The sequence below is a fragment of the Chelonoidis abingdonii genome, chromosome 11 (assembly GCF_003597395.2).
Source record: "Chelonoidis abingdonii isolate Lonesome George chromosome 11, CheloAbing_2.0, whole genome shotgun sequence".
Classification (NCBI taxonomy): domain Eukaryota; kingdom Metazoa; phylum Chordata; order Testudines; family Testudinidae; genus Chelonoidis; species Chelonoidis abingdonii.
Window position 1 is genome coordinate 21,385,841 of NC_133779.1, and position 22,761 is coordinate 21,408,601.

Below are 22,761 nucleotides of genomic sequence, written 5' to 3' on the forward strand. Positions count from 1 at the left end.
GGAGAGAACCCAGGAGTCCTGGCTCTCAGCCCCCCTGCTCTAACCCACCAGCCTCCACTCTCCTCCCAGAGCCGGGGAGAGAACCCAGGAGTCCTGGCTCCCAGCCCCCCTGCTCTAACCCACCAGCCTCCACTCCCCTCCCAGAGCCGGGGAGAGAACCCAGGAGTCCTGGCTCTCAGCCCCCCTGCTCTAACCATCAGCCCCCACTCCCCTCCCAGAGCTGGGGAGAGAACCCTGGAGTCCTGAGTCTCACACCTTGCTTGCAAGTATCCTGTTCAAAACGTGATCCAGCCACAAATGTAGCTGGTTATGGCTCGCAGGCCGAAGCGACCGTTGACTTTTTAGGAAGGAGAGGCCTGCGTCTCAGGCGATCCTGGCTCGATTCCCATCTCCGCCACTGAGTCTCCGTCCAACCTTGGTAGAGTCACTTAATTCCCCACCCCATCAGTTCAACCCTCTGTAAAAATGACATGCTTACAAAAATCAGACACGGAAATACAGATGCGTCCCAGCCAGCCTGTGACTGAACAGTTGCTGACACCCTCCTTTGGGCTGCATGAGATTGCCATTTGGACTGACGTCGCTAGCACTTTTTATGTCGCCTGGTATGCAGGCAAGTATCTAGAGGAGTTGATGAACCCACTGGAGGACCTCTGCCTACCCCCGGGTACCTCAAATATAGACCAACTCCACGTTTTACTGGGATAGCTGTCTTGGTTAGAGGGGGCGATTTTAGACCCGGTAATATAAACTCTTCCCTCGACAGAAAAATTGGTAACGGTGAGACCAGTCACATCCCGAGACCCCAAATCATTCTGCTGACCGGCGCTACCATGTTGTTTGCTTGTCTTGTTTCCTACACAGATTAGCAGCTTTTGGGGGCCAGCCACGCCATCCTGGGATCCCAGCCGGTAGAGCACGCAGGCCATGCCAATAACGAACGTGACAAGAGACAACTTTGTGAGCGCAGAGACTAGGAATAAGACAACGCGTTAATCACGTCCCCTGCCGGTAGGTTTCAGAGGGTTATGTTTTGCCATGTACATTGGCCAGACCAGACAGTCTCTCTGTAAAAGAATAAATGGACACAAATCAGACATCAACATTCAAAAACCGGTCAGGGAACACTTCAACCTCCCTGGCCACTAGATTGCAGACCTAAAAGTCACAATATTACAACAAAAAACCTCCCAAAACAGACTCCCACGAGAGACTGCTGAACAGGAATTAATTTGCAAACTGGACACCATTAAATTAGTCTTGAACACAGACTGGGAGTGGATGGGTCATTACACAAAGGAAAAAACTATTTCCCCATGTTTATTCCCCCCCACTGTTCCTCACAACTTCTTGTCAACTGCTGCAAATGGTCCATTTTGATTATCACCACAAAAAAGTTTTTTTTTCTCTCCTGCTGGTAATAGCTCACGGTAACTGATCACTCTCGTTAGAGTGTGGATGGTAACACTCATTGTTTCATGTTCCCTGTGTGTGTATATATATATATACACATGTTCCCTGTGTGTGTATATATATACACACACACACACACACACATATACATCTTCCTACTGTATTTTCCACTCCATGCATCAGATGAAGTGGGTTGTAGCCCACGAAAGCTTATGCTCAAATAAATGTGTTAGTCTCTAAGGTGACACACGGACTCCTGTTCCTTCTAGTAGGGTGACCAGACAGCAAGTGTAAAAAAATCAGGTCAGGGGGTAATAGGTGCGTATATAAGAAAAAGCCCCCCAAAATTGGGACCGTCCCTATAAAATCAGGACCCTCCCTTCTAGCCACCTGCAGTCAAGCAAAACTACGCAGTGCTGGGGTACAGGCCCTGTTTCTCCTAATGGGTGTGCGATGCACTAGGAAAACGACAGAGGGCGGCCTGCCTTGAACACGACAGCCCACACCTTACCTAGTGCAAGCCCGTGACCATCTTTTCCTGAATTTCCTTGTGTTTTTCCACGCCAGGAACATTTTCGGCTGGCCTGGAGTGGCTGCCGGTGTCCAGGATGAAACGGGAACAAGCAACGTGGGAAGATCAAACCGTTTTGTCTGTCCCTCATATATAATCTTAGATCGCTGTTAAAGGCCTCCCCACACAACCCAGCTAGCTCTTTGGGGGAGGTGCTCCCATGCTTAATACTGGGGCAGATCCCCTCTCCTTTCCATTGCAAGGAATGGGACAGCTCCCCCTTCCTGCTTTCAAAGCAACCGGTTCAGGCTCTCAGCTGACTCAGGCAGTCGGGGTCAGTTTCCCTCCTTGTCCGAGCCAGGGACTCGGGCACTCCGTGGCCACGGCTTTGTCTGTCGCGCCCAGTGTGGGTGTGGGGATTTTTCCACTCTCCCCCCCATGCGGCAGAGCTGGGGCGACCCCGGGGGGGGGAACTACCCCATGGCTGGCATGTCATGCGTGACGGTTTGCTGGTCACTTTGAACTGGAAATGGAGTAGACAGGGAAGGGAACAGCAGGCTCCCCTCCCCGTGCATCACCCAGCGGGGCGCCCCTACCCCATAGCCTATGGCTGAGCAGCCCAGCTCTCCCCAGGGGGTGTCCCCCTCCCCACTCTCCCTCTACATCGCTCAGCAATTGTTCTGCAGGGATTTCTGCCCAAGCATTGCTCAGCAAGGGGCCCTCCCCCCCAGCCCTCAGGCACTGCAAAGCCCCCCCAGGCCCTCCCTGGCACTGCAAAAAAACCCCTACTCCCCTCCCAGCATTGCAAAGCCCCCCAGGTTCTGCCCCCCCCAGACACTGCAAAGCCCCCCAGGTTCTGTCCCCCCTAGGCACTGCAAAAAAACCCTGACTCCCTCCTGGCACTGCAAAGCACCCCAGGTTCTCCTCTGCCAGACACTGCACAGCCCCCCAGGTTCTGCACTCCCAGGCACTGCAAAGCCCCCCAGGTTCCCCTCCACCAGGCACTGCAAAGCCCCCCAGGTTCTGTCCCCCCTAGGCACTGCAAAAAAACCCTGACTCCCTCCTGGCACTGCAAAGCCCCCCAGGTTCCCCTCTGCCAGATACTGCACAGCCCCCCAGGTTTCCCCTCCCAGACACTGCAAAGCTCCCCAGATTCAGCCCCCCCAGCACTGCACAGCCCCCCAGGTTCTGCCCCCCCAAGCACTGCACAGACCCCCAGGTTCCCCTCCACCAGGCACTGCACAGCCCCCCAGGTTCTGCCCCTTCAGCACTGCAAAGCCCCCCAGGTTCTGCCCCCCCCAAGCACTGCACAGCCCAGCCCCCCAGGTTCCCCCCTCCACTCCGGCACCAGCACTGCACAGCCCCCAGGTTCTGCACCCTTTCAGCACTGCAAAGCCCCCCAGGTTCGTGCCCCCCAAGCACGACTGCCATAGCATGCCAGCGCCCAGGTTCCCTCCACCAGGCACTGCCACACAGCCCAGGTTCAGCCCCCCAGGCACTGCAAACAGCCCCCCATTTCCCCCTCATCCAGGCACTGCAAAGCCCCCTAGGTTCAGACCCCAATGGCACTGAAAAAGCCCCCCAGGCTCTCCCATTCCCAGGCACTGCAAAGGCCCCCAGTTCAGCCCCCCAGGCACTGCAAAGGCCCCAGGTTCAGCCCCCAGGCACTGCACAGCTCCCTGCGTCCTCCCCAGTACTGCAAAGCCCCCCCAGGTTCTGTCTATCCTAGGGCACTGCAAAAAACCCTGACTCCCTTCCTGGCACTGCAAGCCCCCCAGGTTCCCGCTCTGCCAGACACTGCACAGCCCCCCCAGATTCTGCCCCCCCGCACTGCAAAGCCCCCAGGTTCTGCCCCCCCAGGCACTGCAAAGCCCCAGGTTCAGCCCCCCACGACACTGGCACAAACCCCCCAGTTCTGCCCCCCCCCAGGCACTGCAAAGCCCCCCAGGTTCAGCCCCCCCAAGCACTGCACAGCCCCCAGGTTCCCCTCTGCCAGACACTGCAAAGCCCCCCAGGTTCCCCTCCGCCAGGCACTGCACAGCCCCCCAAGTTCTGCCCCCCCGACACTGCAAAGCCCCCCAGGTTCAGCCCCCCCTGGAACTGCACAGCCCCCCTGGCGTCCCCCCCGTATTGCAAAGCCCCGCCAGGTTCCCCCCCAGGCCTTGCACCCCAAGACCCTGTCCCACGGGAGCTACCTCCCCCCCCCAGCTTTGCCCCTTTAAGGCCCCTCCCCGGCTCCCAGGGAGGGGCCAGGCGCCTTTCCCGTCTCGCGACATTCCCACCCCCCCCCGCTTCCCTTCGCAGCCCAGCCCGGCGGGCGCTGCCGGCCGCAGCTGCTTCTGCCCCCTTCCCACCCCCGGTCCGCGCCCCGGTGCAAATCTGGGGGCGCCCCCCCTTCCTATCTTTGCAAATCCCCCCTCCGGGGATTGCACGGGGCCCGGCCAGGATGCAACAGCCCTAGAAGCAACCCCCCCAAAAACAGGGGGGGTGTCAGGTTTGCAACTCAATTTCCAGCCCCCCCTTACACCCCAATCTCAGCCAGGCCCTAGGGATGGTGCGGAGAGGCCACTGGAAGGCCAGGTAAGTGGTTAAGGGAGGAGCAATGCAAAGAGGGGATCCCCCCTTTTACTGGGTAATGCACGGGGGGAGTGGGGACCCCCCCTCTTGCTGAGCAGTGCATGGGATGGGGGGGTAATGCAGAGCAGGGAGGGGACCCCCCCTCTTGCTGAGCAGTGCATGGGATGGGGGGGTAATGCAGAGCAGGGAGGGGACCCCTCTTGCTGAGCAATACTTTGTGGGGATCGGGGTGCCCTGTTCGGGGTGTCTGGGGAAGGCAGGCACGGGACAGGGGTCAGAGAGGTATTTGAAGGGGACTGGGAGGTATTTGAATGGGATGAGGGGCGGATTGAGGCATGCCAGGAAGCTGTGCCTTGGACAGGCGGAGGGGAGACAATTGGGCTGGATCATGGGTTGTTCACATGCTACTCAGGACTAGGGTGCCCAGACAGCAAGTGTGAAAAATCGGGACAGGGGTGGGAGGTAGTAGGAGCCTGTATAAGAAAAAGACCCCAGGCAGGGGTGGGAAAAAGTTCAACTTGTTAAGGGCAGAAACTTTGGTGAGTCCCCGTCCCACCCCCGGATCTGCGAGGGGTGAGTGGATGCTGGGCTGGGCACGGGTCGTAGATCCAGTAAGGATCCAGGTGACAAAGGTGCCTCTCCTGTGATTCTGAGTGTCGAGCCATCCCAGATTCTGGGAACCCGTTGGACGCTTTTCGGGGTGGGATGTCGCCCCTGGTGCCTCCCGGTGGATTTGCGGAGAGGAGGGTTTTGGGAACACACCGTTGTGTGGTCACGGATTATTTTTAGAAGTGTGAAGTGAGTTTCTCGCTTTGCCGTCTGATTCACAAAGACGGAAATGTGTCATCTAAAGACACTGCCCGGTTGCTTGTACCTACGTCTTTAGAGTCCATGCAACTCTCTAATAGTACAAAGTAGTTGTCAATCTTTTTCCTTCCATTTGCGCCCCCCCCCGTGAAATTTCAAATGGAGGTGCACCTTTCGCATCCTCTGTGCGCCCCCGTGCGTCCACCAACCCCACGTGTGGAGAAAGGTAGAACATCTCCAAACAGAAACTAGTCGAAATCAGGTTAGAAACAGGAGCACGTATTTTTTTAATAGGGAGGGTAATTAACCAATGGATTCTCCCCTGCTTGGAGCCAGAAAACTGGGGCGGTCCCTTTCTACAAAAAAAATCTGCTTTCGCTCAAGCAGAAATGGCTAGGATGATGCGGGAAGGACCAATAGCCCCTTCTGGCCTTAAAACTCAGTGAAACTTCGCGCCGGCCGCTAGTTAAAAAATGGTAGCGCCTTACGAATTCTCAGCAGCTTAAATTTACAAAAGTGATTTAGCAATTTTTAATAAAAACAGGGTTATTGGTTTTGGGTTAGGTTTTTTTGAGTGTCTGAGGGGCCTGATTTTTTCAGAAAATACTTTGTGCCCGGCTTCTGAAAATTGGATGGCTTGGAAAGTGTCTCCGAAAACGGATGCAGAGATTTCCTTACCTTCTGCCGCTCTTGGCATACTTGCATGCTGGATTAACTTCACCAGCCTTCGACTGCAAACGCATGCAGCCGTGGTCCCATTCAGAACATGCCTCCTCCTCCTTCCAGATGCTGATCTCTTATACACGTGCCCAGCATTTGGCGTGCGTGGAGGGGATGGGTGTCTGAAACATGCACTCGCTGGAAGCAAGCTTTTGGCCTTCGCTGGACTCTTAAAGTTTGGGGACGCTGTTTTTAGTATGGGGGCGAGGCCTGCTAGTTACGCCCATTTTACAGATGCAGAAACTGAGGCTTGTAGAGGTGGCGTCACTCAGGGAATCCATGGCAGCCAGGAATTTAAGCACTGACTTTTAACCCTAGAAATGGAGCCTCGTCTTTTGGAAATTGTGCCCGGTAGTTCAGAGGTGAGAGGAGGAGGAGGAGGAAAAAATGCATTACTTAATCGCTTTCCGTCTAGGAATTCTCTGGGTCCAGTTTCTCAGCAAGCTTTCTGGGGTGGGCTTTGTCCTTTTTCGATCCGCCCTTAGAGATGCAATATTCTGTTTGTCCCGTCCTTCCCACCCTGACCTTTGCTAACAAGAACACACTCTCCGGTTCGATTCTTGGGAGCTAATGTAACTTTGAAACCAACTCTTTCTGTTTCTCTTTTCAAAGTGGTGTCGTGTTGACTTTGATTTGTTGCTTTAAGCCAGAGGGTGGGAGCGGGTGGTTATTTGCCCTGCCGATTATCAGCCTCTCCTTTTCGCCAGGCATTCTTGTCTGGCTTGCTCTGAGCATGTCTGAGCCTCCTCTCGTGACTGGTTCTGAGGCTGTAACAGCTGTTTAAATAACTCCTGCTTTGGCAGAAAACTTCAGGATGGGACGAGCAGTTGTGGTCGTTTTGAAGAAGGTTTCAGATTTGCCGTGGGAAGCCTGATGATCCTCAAAGGTGTGACAGGGCCACCTTTCTTTCCAGCGTGTCTATATTTGATCAAAGTAAATTAGTACAGAACATGCTTTAGGATGCAGCTTGGTGATTGCTTTACCTGTATTTTCACAAATCTGTAACGACATACAGCGGGGAAAGGTCTAAGCCACACACCTGTGGTCGTGACTATCAGTCCGGCCTCGCTGCCCTGGTACAAAACCTGTGTGCTGACCAGGCCTTACCAGAGAAAGGAAGGCTCGTTAACACTGAGCTACATACAAGGAAACCGAGGCACCACAGCGATGATCTGATTTGCTCCAGGTCAGATGGGGAGTCTGGGGGCGGGCGGAGCTGGGAATTTAAACCCAGATCTTGTGAATCTGAGTGCTTTGCGCCCACGACAGCCATTTGCTGTTATGAGCCTGGCTGGACGCTCGCTCGCTGTGGCAGCGATTGGCAACTGGTTCGCGGGAGCAGGGTTCAACAGGCACGCACTGGCTTGCACTTGTAAGCGTGAGAGCCTTTTGGTGGAAAGCAAGCGGCCCAAGGGATTTGTTTAGGGGTAAGAGAAGTGCTAATCAGACGTAAACTGCTTAACTTTGCACAAGTGAAATCCTAGCTTGTGACTCTCCCTGAGAAGGGAAAGGACTAATTTGTATTTTTTTTTTCTGGCTGCCTTTCAAAATGTGGGGGTGCCCCCCACCCTCTGCACACGCCCACCCTGTGTACCAACCCTAAACTCCCCCTGGAGAGCGCAGCCGTCTGATCAGCTGTTGTCTTCCTTGCCTGGCGAGACAGGGTGTTTCATAACGGTTATCGGCCCGTCTGCTTTTGGTGATGTGGAGTCTGCTCCGTCCCAGCATCTGCACCTCTCTGCTTGGAGTTTGCAAAACTTTGATTCTCCTGCTTTGCCAGGAAAGCCGGTGGGTTGTTCCCCTCCTCCAGATATCTCCAAGACAGCTAGGTGCTTCGTTTTCCGAGGGCCCTTTTCTGCGGAGCCTGTCCGCCATTTATAATTAACAGCGTTCGCGTCGTAATTAAGCGTTGGCGTTGTTTTGGAGGCTCTTGTTTCGGCCCGTCTGGCTGCGAAGCGAGGACGAAAGGCAGGAGGAGATCTCGAAACGTCCTAAACCTCGGATGGTTGATGGTCCCCGTGTGCGCTCAATGTTCGTTGTCCTTGCTGGAATAAAAGTTGCTTTAAGCCATGTTGTTATAGTGAGGAGCTAGACGAGCCCACAGTCCGTGTTCTGAATCTCGTTCCGTGTCTCTAGCGTGTTACCGTAGCCCCAGGCATGGACCCACATCCCACGTAGTACAAATGCAGCATAAAAAGACAGGCCCTGCGCCAAGGAGCTTCCAACCGAAGGGGCGTCCGAGAAAACAGCAGGGCAGCGTGATGGGCCAGGGTGTCCGCACACACGAACAGGTTTCTTGTTGGCGTCTGGAAGAGACAGATTTGCGAATACGTTGGTCTCTCGGTGTTGCTCCCCAGCATCAGAGGACTGGAAGGGATCTCGAGAGGTTAGCTAGACCCATCCCCTGCACTCAGGACCGGACTAGGGGGATTTATCCTTACAAGATAACAAATGTGCTTTTTGGTGTGTCTGCTTTCTCCGAGAAGAAGGCTGCTTCTAACCCAGACGGGCTTACATGATGCGGGGTGGTTCCTGTTCCTTTTGGAAAACATCTGCCTCTTTGGTTTGAAGATTGGCTCCTACTTTCTGGATGGGATTTAGAGGGGCACAAAACTCTTTTGTGACTTTTTTGGGGGGGTGTTATTTCTCTGCCGTCTTTTGTAGCAGCAGTTGCGAAACATGCGTGTAATTGGCGTCAGACGCACACAGGCCGGGAGTGAAGCTGAACCAGCAAAGGTTTGAAACGTACGCACCTGGCGATTGCGGAGATGTGCAAGGGGTGGGAATCTGCTCCGATGCGGAGTGAGCTGAAAAGCTCTGCCCGGGTAGACGTGGAGTCTTGAAGACTTTTTAAAGCAGATTCCAAGCAGAATTCAGGCTTCTGTATTTATTCTGTGAGAGGGGACAGCTGAGCCAGTTTTCCGTTGATTTCAGGTGTCGCAAGAGAGAGATTTTTAAGGCCATAAGGGATCGTTGTGATTGTCAAAAGGCGAGATTTTCAAAAGTGCTCGAGTCACTTTTGAAAATGGGACTTAAGTTTTCCTAAGTAATTTAGGGGAAATTTTTCACAAGACCCCAGTTCTGGCCTCTTGTAGACTGTGGGGAAAGGAATTTCACCTAAGGATTCCTGCCTCGAGCCCGAAACGTCTGGGCGAGCTACAGGGGGCGTTTTAGAAAGACATCGAGTCTTGCCTGGGAAGACCCTGTAAGTGTATTCGTGTTGGAGAATCTTCCCCATCCCTTGGTTAATTTGCCTCCCTGTGTAAAAAAAGGGGGCATTTTCTGTTCACTGTGATTCAGTTCTGCTGTGTAAAACGGAGACATATTTTCACATCCTGTGGAGAGACATTTGGGGCCCTGGTACATCCCCATATCATGACAGTTACAGATGTTTTTGGGGACCCATTGTCCCTCTTCTTGTCTGCTCTGCTCAGACACTATGGAAACGGGACCCAGGTATCTACTTGGGCTCCATGGTAGTGCAAAAATTCCTGCGTGAAGTGGCTTTAAACCTCCTTGGCATGTCTCCTCTTCAAACCATGCTCTCCATCCTAAAAATTGGGCCTCTTTTACGGTGTTTCGCCTTCGCCGTCCAAAATCCGCTGGGTGTTTCCCAGCAGGAGGGCTTTCCCTCGGTTATCTAGACAGCAAAAGTGAACGACACGCTGGCACCGGTGGGTGGATGCTTCACCCTAAAGCCATCGCTCCACGTTTGACCTCTCCAGGCCTCGTTCGCAAAGCAAACCCTTCCTCCCTGCCAGGCTCTGTACGGATGCAGAGTGAGAGGCGGGTCCGTACCCTGAGGAGCTCACAAAAAGGCAAGTCAGAGGAAGGGTGGGAGGCGGTAACCCAGGGTTGCAGGGTAGATCGGTGGTTGATCTGGGGCTAGAACCCAGGTGTCCTGCCTTAGTTGCTACCCCCAGGGTCTTCTTGAAACGTTGGATTTGGGACCGAGGAAATCCGGGGTTCGAGTCCCTGTTCCAATGCAGTCTTCCTGCGTGACTGTGTGGCGTGTCCTTGATTTGTGCCTCGGTTTCCCTTCCCTCCACCCCCACTAGCTAGCCATGCTTTCTCCGGCCAGTCTGTCTAAAACGGCAAGCTCTACGGGGCAGGGAGAGTACGGGAGAGAGGATGCGAGCGCATGTTTGGATACGTACAGCTCCTAGCGCAACGTGGCCCCAGACTCCATTAGGGACCCAGTGGTGAGCCTGACAAACTTGTCTGCATTCTTTCCACTCCCTGCTGCTGCTGGGGCCTCGGCCCCGTGCTCTCGGCTGTCCAGAGGAAACCAACTCCCCTGTTTTCAGCTGGGGAAGTCAGCCTGCGGGGAAGCCGGCTTTTCCTGCGGGGCCACGCCTGGTTTCGGTCTTGGGAAAACCTACTGTGCTTCAGGCTCTTTCATGTGCCTTGTGAGGCTGGATGCAGTGAGGGATTGTCTAGACTCGGAGGGGTTTTTTATTAAAGCCAGAAGCAGTCATTGTAACCATCTGCTCCCATCCTCTTCCTGGGTGCTCCGACAGTCACTTTATGATGCAACTGTTTGCTCTGGGAAGAAAGGACTTTGCTCTGCCTACCTGCTCGCTGGGCAGTGAACCCACAGCGCCAGGACATCTGTCTTTGCAGCCTGTTCCCAGCAGGCGACAGTAAAAGCGATACCCTCTGGCAGATTCCCCCCCCCCCCCCCAAAAAAAAAACATTTTCGGGGGAGCTTAAACCAAAAAATGTTCAGGAGGACCCGCTTTTTATTTCAATTGACACGTGTGTCCCCTACAAAGTAGGCCCGGCCTGTGCTTTTCACGTGGGAGTCTGTTTATTGCAGGGCTGTTTGCCCCCACCCGTTTTCAGCGCCGTGGGAGTGTCTTCCTTGTAAATCGGCGAGCGGTGACCTGTAGTGAATGTCTGGGATTCTTGAGATTTTTTTAAGGCTGGAAGGGACCATGTAATCCGACCTCCTATAAAATGTCGGCACGTAAGAGCATCAGACTAAATTCCTGTCTTGCCCCAGATCAACCACCGATCTACCCTGCAACCCTGGGTTACCGCCTCCCACCCTTCCTCTGACTTGCCTATTTGCGAGCTCCTCAGGATACGGACCCGCCTCTCACTCTGCGTCCGTACAGAGCCTGGCCATGTATCTCAGGTTGTTGTTAACACAGGCGGGAAATGGTTTCATTTTTTATAATTCCGACGGATAATACCTATCTTTATCATTAAGCATTTTTCCCCCCAGTTTTTATCCATTTAAAATTTGACAGGTCTGCAAAAACGATGGGCTTTTAAAGCCTTTTTGACTGTCTGTATTGATTTTAAATCTGCAGAGTCATGGGACATGACTGGAGCGGTCAGACTGTCACTGACAGTTGTCTGACCGCTCCTGTCGACACTGATATTCAGAAAGTTACAGCTTTATAACCGTTAGAACAGACATTGTCAATGGCACGTGGCAAACATCCTTACATCAAATGGCCAGGCTTGGAAGCAGCCTCTTTTTATGAGTCTGCCTAGCTGGAAATTTCAGTTCCGATGGAGGGGGAATATTTTTTTCCCTCTTTGGTTTTCTGTGACGACCGTGAAAGTGATGTTTACCGACCAACCTGTGATTCGTGTAAACCTAAGTGTCACCTTTTACAGCAATCTAACAGCTTCCACACCGGGCTTATCTGATATAACGACTGGTCCAAAAACCACACCCCGAGCAGGGGATAGTTATACTGGTATAGATCCACTTTGGAGGCCGAGCCTTGGTTCGAAAAATTGCAGTTTGCACTTGCTCAGAAGAGGCAGCTTAGCACTCAGCAGCTAAATTCTAGGTGAGGGCGTGTGACTTGGAAAACAAGGGGGCATTGAAGTTTAGGATACGCCGACTGCCAGGCTTAATAGTTGTGCTAACATGGTGCGTTGTCAAGCTGTTAAAAAGGCCGGTGATGGGTTTTTTTGGTTTCTAAAGGACTTTTATTATTTGTTTGGAGCTTGGTTGGAAGTGGGGAATTCAAGTCTGCGCCTTCACTCGAAAGCAGTCCGCAGGATGCTTGCAATGGGTGTGTGGGGGGTCAGAGATGAAAGACCTTCGTGGGGTGTTGTGGGTAACTTTTGTGCATTGCCGCCTGGATGGTAAAACTGCAATTTACGTGAAAGCGATCGGAAGATGGCTCTAAATCTGTATTTAGCTGCGCGATCCACGTGAGGCTGCCGGCCGTGTGTTTTCTCTCTCCCCCCCAACCCCGTGCTTCGCCCAGAACAGCTGAAAACTTATTTTTAGTTCTGCCTGGATGTCCTTGTGCATCTGACGCTTTTCTCTTCCCCTCGCGGGGCCACCGAAAAGCCCTTGGAGTCCCCTTCAGCCGGGCAAGGCAGATTTGTGTGAAAGGGGATGGGGAGATTTTACAATCTAATCTCTGACTCCTGATTCCTCAGCTCGGCCCCACACTCCTTCTGCTGAAGACAAGATCTAAAGGAGACATGGTCAAGGTAAGACAGACCCCTGGATATTGGGCCTGTCCCTATAAAATCAGGACATCGGGCCTCGGTGAAATCTCAATTCAGTATGAGTTCGGCATTTCTCTAGTTAGCTATGTTGATGCAAGGGCAGGAGGCTGCAGCTGGATACGTTTCAGGCTGTAGATTTTTAACACAGTGGGGAGTTGACCACGGAAACAGCTCACCCATCTCTGTCACTGGGACTCATTTCATCCAGATAGGCTTTCTGTGCTAGCTCAACCATCAGATATGGCTGCACACTGGGAGCAGTTCTCTGGCCCGTGGTATGTGGAAGTGGGACTGACTGAGTGTTTAGGAATCTGCTACTCCCGTTTGATTGCAAGCTGGCTGGGGCAGGGCCCCTCTCTGTGGTCTGTGTACAGCTCCTAGCACCGTGGGGCTCTTGCAGGACAGATGAGGGACACTGAGGCGCGGAGAGGAAGTGAATTGTGCCGTGCAGTCTGGAACTGAATCCGGATCTCTCGAGTCCCCGCCTGGCTCCTCGGTGCCCCGCGACCATCCTTGTTTTCAGTTCCCGCCAGGACGGTGCATCGGCCGTGTTCGGGCAGCCCAGCCGGGGCGGAGTGGAGACTCTCTGCCAGGCGCTTGGGTGTCTGGGAGGGGACAGCCAGCCTGCGCGAAGGCTGAACGCCCTGCCCTGCCAGGAGCGAGGTGACTCACGGCCTTTGTCCGCTCGGCCCTCGGCACGCCCGGCCGCTGTTTGCCTCTCGGCCCGCCCCAGGTGCAGTTCCAGCTGGCTTCCTGCCTCGGGCCTGCATCCAATGCCACACGGCAAGGCCGACGTCCACCGTCTCACTGGTGGGAGCGTCTTCTCTGACATTGGGCTCCTGCTTGACACTTTTGGATATTTTAACAACCGGCTCTTCAAGCTAACAGAGATGGGCAGGACCTGATCTTGAGGTCCCTTCCTGCGCCAAATTTCTGTGATTGTGCCAAGACCGCTGAGCTTTCTGGGAGGCAGCCCAGTGGAGGAGCGTTTTGGAAGGGGGAATCGCGTGGTAGCTCCATGCCCGTTTTACGGGGCACGTGGGAGGCGGTAGGAAGATGAGGAGGTACCCCGCGTTGACGTACGTTTGTCACTTGTGCTGGCTGTTGGGGCGAGGACCCTCCAAGGATTTATCATCCCGCCCCTCCAGTTTACAGGTGGGGAAACTGAGGCAAAGGAGCGCAAGAGTTGAAGACGAATAGAGGAAAATCTGCAGCTGTTCTATAAATCGGTGGTGAGGACTCGTTTTGAATGCAATCTCCAAAAGGCAGGGGGCAGACTTAAAACAGGGGCTCGGAGGCGAGCAATTGAAAAAGATTGGGGGTTTGCTTGCTCCAGGAAGGGGGCATCGGCTATAAGGTGATAAACAGGTGAGGGACGGTAGAGCTTCTGTTTCCCCTGCCTAGCACAAGAAGAAGGGAGTAGGGGATGACATTGAAAAACTGGTAGAGTCAGCACAGATCAGAGGAAATACTCTTCCCCCGTTGTCCTGTGGAACTAATCGCCACTGGATTTTGTTGAGTCTAACGATTTGGCAAGGGAGAAGGCATCCTTGTCCCTCCAGTGGCTGTCCCCCTATTCAGGATCCCTGCCCTGCTGGCCAGTGCTTGGGGGAATAAAAACTTCCTTCTTTCTTCGAAGAGGCACGTATGCTGCCGGCCCTTTAACCAGGACCTTTGAAAAATGCAACCAGGGCAGGGCGAGGGAGGGATGGAGGCAGGGGAAGTGCTGAGCTGTAGTTAGCTGCAGAGGGAATTCCCTGCTCCCGACCTGCTCTGAACAGATGCAAAACTGCCCACTGCCAAGCTTTTCCGGTGCAAACCTCCGATGCAAATGGGTTTGAAGCCTTGCTGAGATTGGCTTCAGCTTGCCTCGGTGACTGAAACCTGCTTACGTGAGTCTCCCAGAAAGAACTGACAGATGCAAGTTTTTGTAAGCCTTCCATTAGCCCGAAAGCCACTTAAAACACGGCATTGTTCACCCACTGGCCGGTCACTGTTCACCTGCTGGTGCAAGGATCGAGCGCAAAACCCCGCACTCCAAAGTTAGGAAAGGCCAGAATTCACACTGCTTGTGCCAGTGCAATTTGGTGCCCTGGTGCGTGTGCCCTATGCGCCGGCCGTTAGTTCTATGCTCACACTCATTTTTTCTCTCCGCGCTGGTGCATGCCCCGTGCGGGTTGAATCCTTGGAGACTTTAGCTGCTAAGTGTGAACCAGTCTGTAGCGTGCAGCACTTGGAGCGGATTTTTACAGGGGAGGAAAAAGGGACATCCCGAGACCAAGGCCACCCTCCCAGCTAAATTCGAGGTCCGTGCTCCAAAGCTGGAGGGCTGTGAGAGCTGAATCGGGTTTGGCTGAAATTTCCCAGCCGAATGCAGCCTCAAGCGGACGCCTGGCGCACGGGGAAGCGTCCGCGAAGACGAGGATCACTTTTGCCAAATATTAATCGACTGAAAACAGGATCTTATCCTGGGAAGTGTTGAGTAACCTTAGTAACAGGCCGGGCCACCAGCTCTGCGTATATCACTATTCTTTGCTGCCCGTGATTTATCGTCTGTAGTATGCCACAAGGTGCTTTTTTGAACGCCCCGGGACCATACACGGGCAGATGTTGACCGAGCGAGAGGCCGGCGGATTAGCATGAGACAAATTAAATTCATTTAAATCGTGATTTAAATCACTAGTCAGGAAGTGTCAATTTAATCATGGATTGTGACATAAAAGTGCCTTCTGGTTGGTTGGTATCACCTTAATGCGTATTCTTCACAACTCCGAGATAGAGGTAGGTTTCGTTTTCAGAAGGTACCTGCTCTACGTTTCTAAACAGTGATTTATTTTGAAAACTTCTTGGATGAGTTTTACGGCTATAGCAGAAAATGAAGGATTGGTTGCTCATTTCATTTACCCAAGGTAATGAAGCAGATATTTATGAAGTCATTGGGAGGTGAACTTTCTCCGATTTTCAATAGGTTAATGATTAATATTTTGGAGGATTTTCTTGCCAGGCTGTATTAGGAGGAGACCATCACCAGACAGACATTTCAGATGTTTTATTTAAATAAAACAACGACATTTAAGTATTCCGGATCTTTTTGTCTTCAACAGCAAACAGATAATATTTTAACAAAAAAAAAACACATTTACCTGCAGGTGACTTCTCCTCCTCCAGATCTATTCCACCCCCAACAATCTTCCATTCGTCGAATGTTTTTGAAACTTTGCGCTGTTAGAGAGAGGGATTGACTCTGTGTACACAGATTTGCACAGGGACAATAGAGTTGAGGTCTGTTATTTCTCAACATTTTTTGCTGTTTAACAAGCATGTTCCCTCTGGAGACACAAATCCACAGTTGGAGAACTGCAAAACTAAGCGTCTCTGATGGTATCCTCTAGACTGAGCACTGAGTCCCATTGGGTAGAAAGAAAGATTCATGTCAATCATTTATACAGAAGCCTGTGGAACTGCATAAAATTGGGGCACTAATCCATGAACTATTCAAATTTATTTACAAAACTTTTCTTAAATGTTACATGAATTCATACTATAGAATTTATAATCCCTATTCCATGATGAGATGTCTTTGAGCTATCATGTATCTTAATTAAAAGTATCTTTTTGCCTCAAAAAGCAATTTATCAAAAATTCGATTTTTAAATTAAAAAAAAATCAGAGGAAAAGCGTGACAGCTGTGGGGCTTCTGGAAGTCGCGGAGATCCATCTAAACAGCACCCCGGGTCCATCCATCCAGCCTCCCGTCTGTAATACCCAATGCTTCAGCGAACAAAGTGTAAGGACCCCTCAGTAACCATGCCCCGTCCCCCCCATAGGTCTCCTCCTAATCTCGAACGCTTAGGGAACGGCTCTAAACCCGAAGCCTGGGGTGTAACCTCCCTCCACATTAACCGTCACAACTCGGGCGATTCCAGATGATAAACCTCCGATCCTCTGGTTCTGGCTACGTTCTCTGCCTCGGTGGTATCCTGAGGCAGTGAGTCCTACAGGTTAACGGCGTGTTGTCGGGGTAGGAGGGAGCATTTCCTTTGCTTACAGTCCTGAAGTTGTAACCTTTTCAATTTGAGTGGACGGCCCCTTGCCTCTTGTGTTAAGAGATGGGGAGAACCCGTCTGCCTTTTCCATCCCAGTTGGTATTTTATAACCCGTTATCCTGTTTCCTCTAAGGCGCGTGACCCCAATCTCTCCTCACAGAGTTTGTCCCCAGCCCCTAATGGTTCTCTGAACCCTCATTAATTCTGTGGGGAACCCCAGGGAGGGACAGGATCCACTGAGGCGAAAGGTTTGAGGATGGAGTTTGCGAAGGGGACGGTACGACAGATGGCCAGAGGCAGAACTGAGTGACTCCGGTCCGCGACTCTTCTGTCTGTGTGGGGACTCTGTCGCTATGTTTAAAAACGATGCTTGTCTTCCGCGCTGACGGGGCTGATTTCTCACCCGCGCTGCGCATCGCACGGGAGTGACCCATTGCTTCGCCTCACACAAACGTTGGTGAAATGCTTTGTGCGTCACCTCCTGGGGAACTTGAAGGAAGATGGGTGAAATTGATGTCAGTAGTGGGATTAGGAGCCAGGATGTTTCCAGTCCCTGAGTGATGGCAAGACACGCACCTGCCTTTTCCTCTCATACCTTCACATGGGGTAGGCTGTAGGATTTCTGTAAGGGAACCCACTCGGCCCTGGGATCCTTCACAGACCAGGGGGTCATCAAAGTGATTTACCGTACTTGCTGCAGTGCCCCCTGCTGACACGCTGGCCACCTTCAGCCTTTGGGGGTGATCATGGTAACCTCAGGAGTCTTAAAAGCTGGGAGGGGAGGGTGGGCTGGTGGGTCAGAGCAGGGGCGGCTGGGAGCCAGGACTCCTGGATTCTCTCCCCGGCTCTGGGAGGGGAGTGGGGGCTGGTGGGTTAGAGCAGGGGGGCTGGGAGCCAGGACTCCTGGGTTCTCTCCTTGGCTCTGGGAAGGCAGGGGGGGCTGGTGGGTCAGAGCAGGGGGGGCTGGGAGCCAGGACTCCTGGGTTCTCCCCCCGGCTCCGGGAGGGGAGTGGGGGCTGGTGGGTCAGAGCAGGGGGGGCTGGGAGCCAGGACTCCTGGGTTCTCTCCCCAGCTCTGGGAGGGGAGTGGGCGCTGGTGGGTTAGAGCAGGGGGGCTGGGAGCCAGAACTTCTGGGTTCCCTCTCCCACCCTGGGTTGGAAAAGGGGGGTACCTCAGGGAACTGTGTGCAGTGGGACAGGGCGCGGGGCGTTGTCAGCGGGAAGACGCTCTCCTTCGAGTCTTTACGCTGGGCCCTTACAGTGCCGGGTTTCCTGTGGCCGCGGACACAGCTCTATTGTCTCGTGCTTGGGCCCTGCTGGGGCGACACCCTCCTCCCACTGTCTCCAGCCACAGGCCTGGCCTGGCTCTGCATTTTGGGAGGGATGGGGGGGGTAGCTTCCCCTTCCTAGCAGGTTGACTGTTAGCAACAGGGTGGGTCCTGCATGAGCTGAAGGCCTGGTTCGAACTCTCTGCAAACAAACCCTGCCCAGCTTCCTGCTAGGATCCGGCGTCCCCTTCGTTCCGTCTCCCGGCCCTCGATGAGAATCCCTCTGGCACTTTTATCGGCAGGCCTCAAAGCACTGTGGGGTACAGGTGGGGAAACCGAGGCACGGGGGCGGGACAGGGCGCTCGTGCGAGGTCGCCAAGCTCACCGGCTTGCCCCAGGCTGTCCTTCCAGCCCCGGGGACCGCGGGGTGCATTTGGTTGGTGGCACTGTGGTAACAGTTTGCGTCTCTTCCTCTCTCGCTCGTAGGACGACCCAGTGATCTCCGGCGGCGAGCGCTGAGGGTCAGGGGAGAGCCGCCATGGCCGGCGCCTCCGTCAAAGTAGCCGTAAGAGTTCGGCCTTTCAGCTCCCGGGAGATCAGCCGGGATGCGAAATGCGTCATCCAGATGCAAGGGAAAAGTACATGTAAGTACCCTTGAGAGGGTGGGTCGGACTCGCCGGGATTGGGTCGGGGGCCTGGCAGGGCTGGCTCTTCGGGCACATCACTGGATTCCATGCTTGGCAGGGCTTGACTTAAATAGGGCCTCCCTGCCTCAGTTTCCCCAAACAGCACTGCCGCAACTTGGTGCTTGAGGATCATTCTCCTGGGCTGGAGGTCAGGAAGGGAGATTCTCTCTCCATCCCGATCGCCCAGATGTCCCTGGGCGTTCTTCTCCTTCCTCTGAAGTAGCAGGAGTGGTCCAGTGATTTGGGGTCCAGGCAGCGGGGGTCTGGCTCCCATACTCCGGGTCTAATCGATCGCTATGTTCGGGGCGGGGACAGACTTGTCCCCAGCCCAGATTGGCAGGGACCTGGGGACGGTTTTTTTTCCTGCCCCACTGCAGATATCTGTGTTCTGCTTCTCTCCTCCCCGGGCGGCAGCCTGGGAACGCGGACCTGCCCCGAATTCCCTGGAAGGGACCCGGCACCGCCCTGACCCTGGTGTCGCAGGCTGCTGTCTCTCCAGTTATACCAGCCCTGGCTCCCACTGCTCCATTCCTGAGCCGGCGGCATGACCGGACCTGCCTTCTGCGCCCCCGCCAGCCTCGGGTGTGTGTTAGAGCAGCCCCCGGGCTGCTCCCACCTGCCCAGAGAAGCTGGAAATGAAAACCTAGAGTGCAGTGGGGCTCTGGATCCCTGCCCCTTGCCGGGCGGTATAGGATTAATCTTGGGGTGGCTGGGATCATGGGGTAACCCTAGGGTAGATGGGGGGCAGGAGGGCTTGCTGCTGCATCACTTCCATCTCTTGGCCTGTACGCGGGTAGGAGAGAGCGAAGCCGACAGCGCCACCCCCAAGGAATATAAATCCGCCACAAGATGGCACTGCTGCGTAGTCTTATAAATTCTCCGTGTGCGAGCAAGTGTTGAGTGCTTGGAGACATGCTGGGGTTGTGGGGTGGTTTTTTTGTGTTTTGGGGTTTTTTTTGCAGTGTAAGTTATCTGGAGGGATCTGTCGCAAGCAGCATGAACGTTCGCTTCCTGCTCGTCTCTCCACCAGCAGACTCCGTTCTTGAGCCGCGGGATCAGCTAGCCTGCCCCCAGAGCTCCCCCAAATTAAGTCCCAGGCAAATTAGAGTTTCAGTCTTGTCTGAGGGTCCTGCCGGAAGAAAGTGGCATCTCCCAACCCCAAATAATTCCCAGTCCTTAAAAAGGCGAAATGGAAAACCAGTGGGGTCGGGGTACCAAATACAGCAGGTCTCCGCCCTTGGGGTGCGGTCGGGTAACACCGAGGGACCCCACTGGGGAGGGAGTGGTCGGGCCTCTCTTTCTAACTTGGGCAGGAGTGCTGGGTTTGCTGCCCAACCCCCCGGGTGAGGTTCTCTGGCCCGGGCCCTACAGGAGGTCAGACTGCGCTGGTTCCTTCTGGCCTCGGACGCTCTCACTTCTCCTTGTGCTACATCGGGGAGGGAAACTGAGGCCCGGAGGTGCAGGGTCTGTAGCAGAGCTAAAGGTTTAAGGGTGAGGTCCGGAAAGGCCCCTCTGGTCAGGCCAGCTGATGAATCCAGGCCAGAGAGTTCCCCTGGCCCTAAAAAATAAGCAATGGTGGGGATTTTTTTTTTTAAATTTCCCATTAGCTCCTGAGCCTGTAGGAGGTTGACACTTACGAGCTTTGCTCTGCCTCCGTGAGAACTAGAGACTCGCGATCTCTTTGCTAAAAGAGAAGCAGGGACTGCCCTGTAATTCCCATGACTCCGGCAGCTGGGGCTTTACCAATCCCCCAGTGCAAGGATGGGAATGAAAAGACCTGGTCGGTGGAAAGGGTGAAGAACGGAGAGTGTTTTCTCCCGGGCTGCCTGTGGAGTGCAGGGCATGCGGTGTTTGGAGCGGGCGTGGGGGGAAACCTGAGATCTCCGAGCGGGGCATGTCCCCGGTTGTGTGATGTGGTGGTGGGGTGTCTGTGTGTCAGAGACACCTACAGGCCATGCTGGCTTGGAGACATCCAGGAGTCTTGGCTCCCAGCCCCCCCTGCTTTAACCCACCAGCCCCCACTCCCCTCCCAGAGCTGGGGAACCCAGGAGTCCTGGCTGTCAGCCCCCCCTACTCTAACCCACCAGCCCCCACTGCCCTCCCTTGCAGCAATGGGCTCAGGCTCTCGGCAGACTCAAGCAAGGTTGCTGTGTGGGTTTCACTCCTTCCTTGCAGAGCAGTGGGCTCAGGCTCTCTGCAAACTTAGGCAGGCGTCAGGTCCCATTTTGGTGCTTTTCCTCCCAACCACGAGGGCTTAGAAACCCTTCACTGAAAAAGACAGGACTCCCCCCGGGTGTGGCGGGACTCCAGGAGTTGGAGCCCTGTCGCACCAAGGCCGGGGGAGCAACCTCAGAGCACCCTTCCCCGGGCTGGCATTCGGCAGGGCCAGCTGCAATGGGACTGCATGCCGGCTAAATATAGCCGGAACGTCCTCATCTTGTTATGGTCCCGGGAGCTGCCAAGCCGTCACTCAGCCGGCCCGGGGAGCTGGGAGGCCTTTTAAAGGCAGCCCTGTGCTGGCAAGAGCTGGCCCCACGTCAGAGCCGGGGCCCGGATGGCTTAAAAGGGGGATGCCAGGGTCTGTGCCCGGCTCCCCATAGGCTGCTCAGCCTCTCTCTGGGTTTGGCCCAGAGCTCACTGCCCTGCCAGGGCCAGGAAGAGAACCCAGGAGTCCTGGCTCCTAGCCCCCCTGCTCTGACCCACCAGCCCCCACTCCCCTCTCAGAGCCGGGGAGAGAACCCAGGAGTCCTGGTTCCCAGCCCCACTGCTCTGACCCACCAGCCCCCCTCCCCTCCCAGAGCCAGGGAGAGAACCCAGGAGTCCTGGCTCCCAGACCCCCCTGCTCTAACCCACCAGCCCCCACTCCCCTCCCAGAGCTGGGGAGAGAACCCAGGAGTCCTGGCTCCCAGCCCCCCTGCTCTAACCCACCAGCCCCCACTCCCCTCCCAGAGCTGGGGAGAGAACCCAGGAGTCCTGGTTCCCAATGCCACCACTCTCTCCCAGTTCTCCAGCTGGGAATGTTTATTTACACTCTACTCTCTTCGGCGCAGGGGCTGCGTCTCCCCTCAAGTCTGCAACGTGCAAGGCAGGTTCCTGATCTCGGCGGGGGGTGGCAGGGCCCTGGGGGAGCGCTGGCTGGACGTGGGCCCCCGACCCGCTCGCTTCCCCCATGCTCTGTCTCCCCACAGGTATCACCAATCCCAAGCTGACAAAAGATGCTCCCAAAAACTTCACCTTCGATTATTCCTACTGGTCCCACACCTCGGTGAGTGCTCTGGGAGCCCGGACGCCTGGGTTCTCTCCCCGGCTCTGGGAGGGGAGGGGGGGCTGGTGGGTTAGAGCAGGGTGGACTGGGAGCCAGGACTCCTGGGTTCTCTCCCTGGCTCTGGGAGGGGAGTGGGGACTGGTGGGTTAGGGCAGGGGGGCTGGGGGGCATCGGCAGAGCTGGGTACTCGGGGGGTCCCCCGTGACTGTGTCCCCGCCCCCAGGAGGAGGACCCCACCTTCGCCTCCCAGCGGCAGGTGTACAAGGACATCGGGGAGGAGATGCTGCTTCACGCCTTCGAGGGCTACAACGTCTGTATCTTCGCCTACGGCCAGACCGGGGCCGGCAAGTCCTACACGATGATGGGGCGGCAGGAGCCGGGACAGCAGGGGATCATCCCCCAGGTGGGCGCCGGGGGGCTCGGCTGGGGGGGGCTTGGCTGGGGGGCACCCTGGCCATGTTTCCATGCTGGTGTCCTTGTGTCTCGCTCCAGCTCTGTGAGGATCTGTTCGCCCGGGTCACCGAGAGCCGCTCTCCTGACCTGTCCTACTCCGTGGAGGTGAGTCGCTTGCCCTGACCCGCCCCCCGGCGCGCCCCCAACTTTGCCCCCCGGCTTCTCCCTGCCCCCTCGACCTTCCCAGTGTGACCCTGACCCCCTCCCCCAGAGCTCCACCATCTCTGTCCTTCAGGCCCTCCCTGCCTCCGACCTCTCCCTTGGACCCCCCAGCGCTCCCCGATCCCCCCCAGCGCTCCCCCAGATCAGCCCCCAGCTCCTCCCTGACCTTCCCTGAGTGACTCTAACCCCTCCTTGGATCCCCCCAATGCTCCCCCCAACTGTGACCCCCGGCTTCAGCGTGACCCTGACCCCCCAGTGCTCCCTGATATCCTCCCCCAGAGCTCCCCCACTCAGACCCCCAGCCCCTCCCTTCCTCCCTCCCTGACTCCCCACTACTCCCCCCGCCCCCCCCTTCCCCCCCCCCGCCG

At 55.2% G+C, this 22,761-nt stretch overlaps 1 protein-coding gene across 1 annotated transcript in view; it reads left to right on the forward strand.

The window, feature by feature from the left end:
* The first annotated feature begins 4,283 nt into the window (after positions 1–4,283).
* KIF1C (kinesin family member 1C) overlaps positions 4,284–22,761 on the forward strand; it is a 33,842-nt gene continuing 15,364 nt past the window's right edge. The window contains exons 1-5 of the mRNA XM_075070624.1: positions 4,284–4,504; positions 18,314–18,471; positions 21,702–21,778; positions 22,002–22,181; positions 22,271–22,343. Of these exons, the coding sequence (XP_074926725.1) occupies positions 18,366–18,471; positions 21,702–21,778; positions 22,002–22,181; positions 22,271–22,343 (436 nt within the window). The 5' untranslated portion in view covers positions 4,284–4,504; positions 18,314–18,365. The remainder of the gene's footprint in view (positions 4,505–18,313; positions 18,472–21,701; positions 21,779–22,001; positions 22,182–22,270; positions 22,344–22,761) is intronic.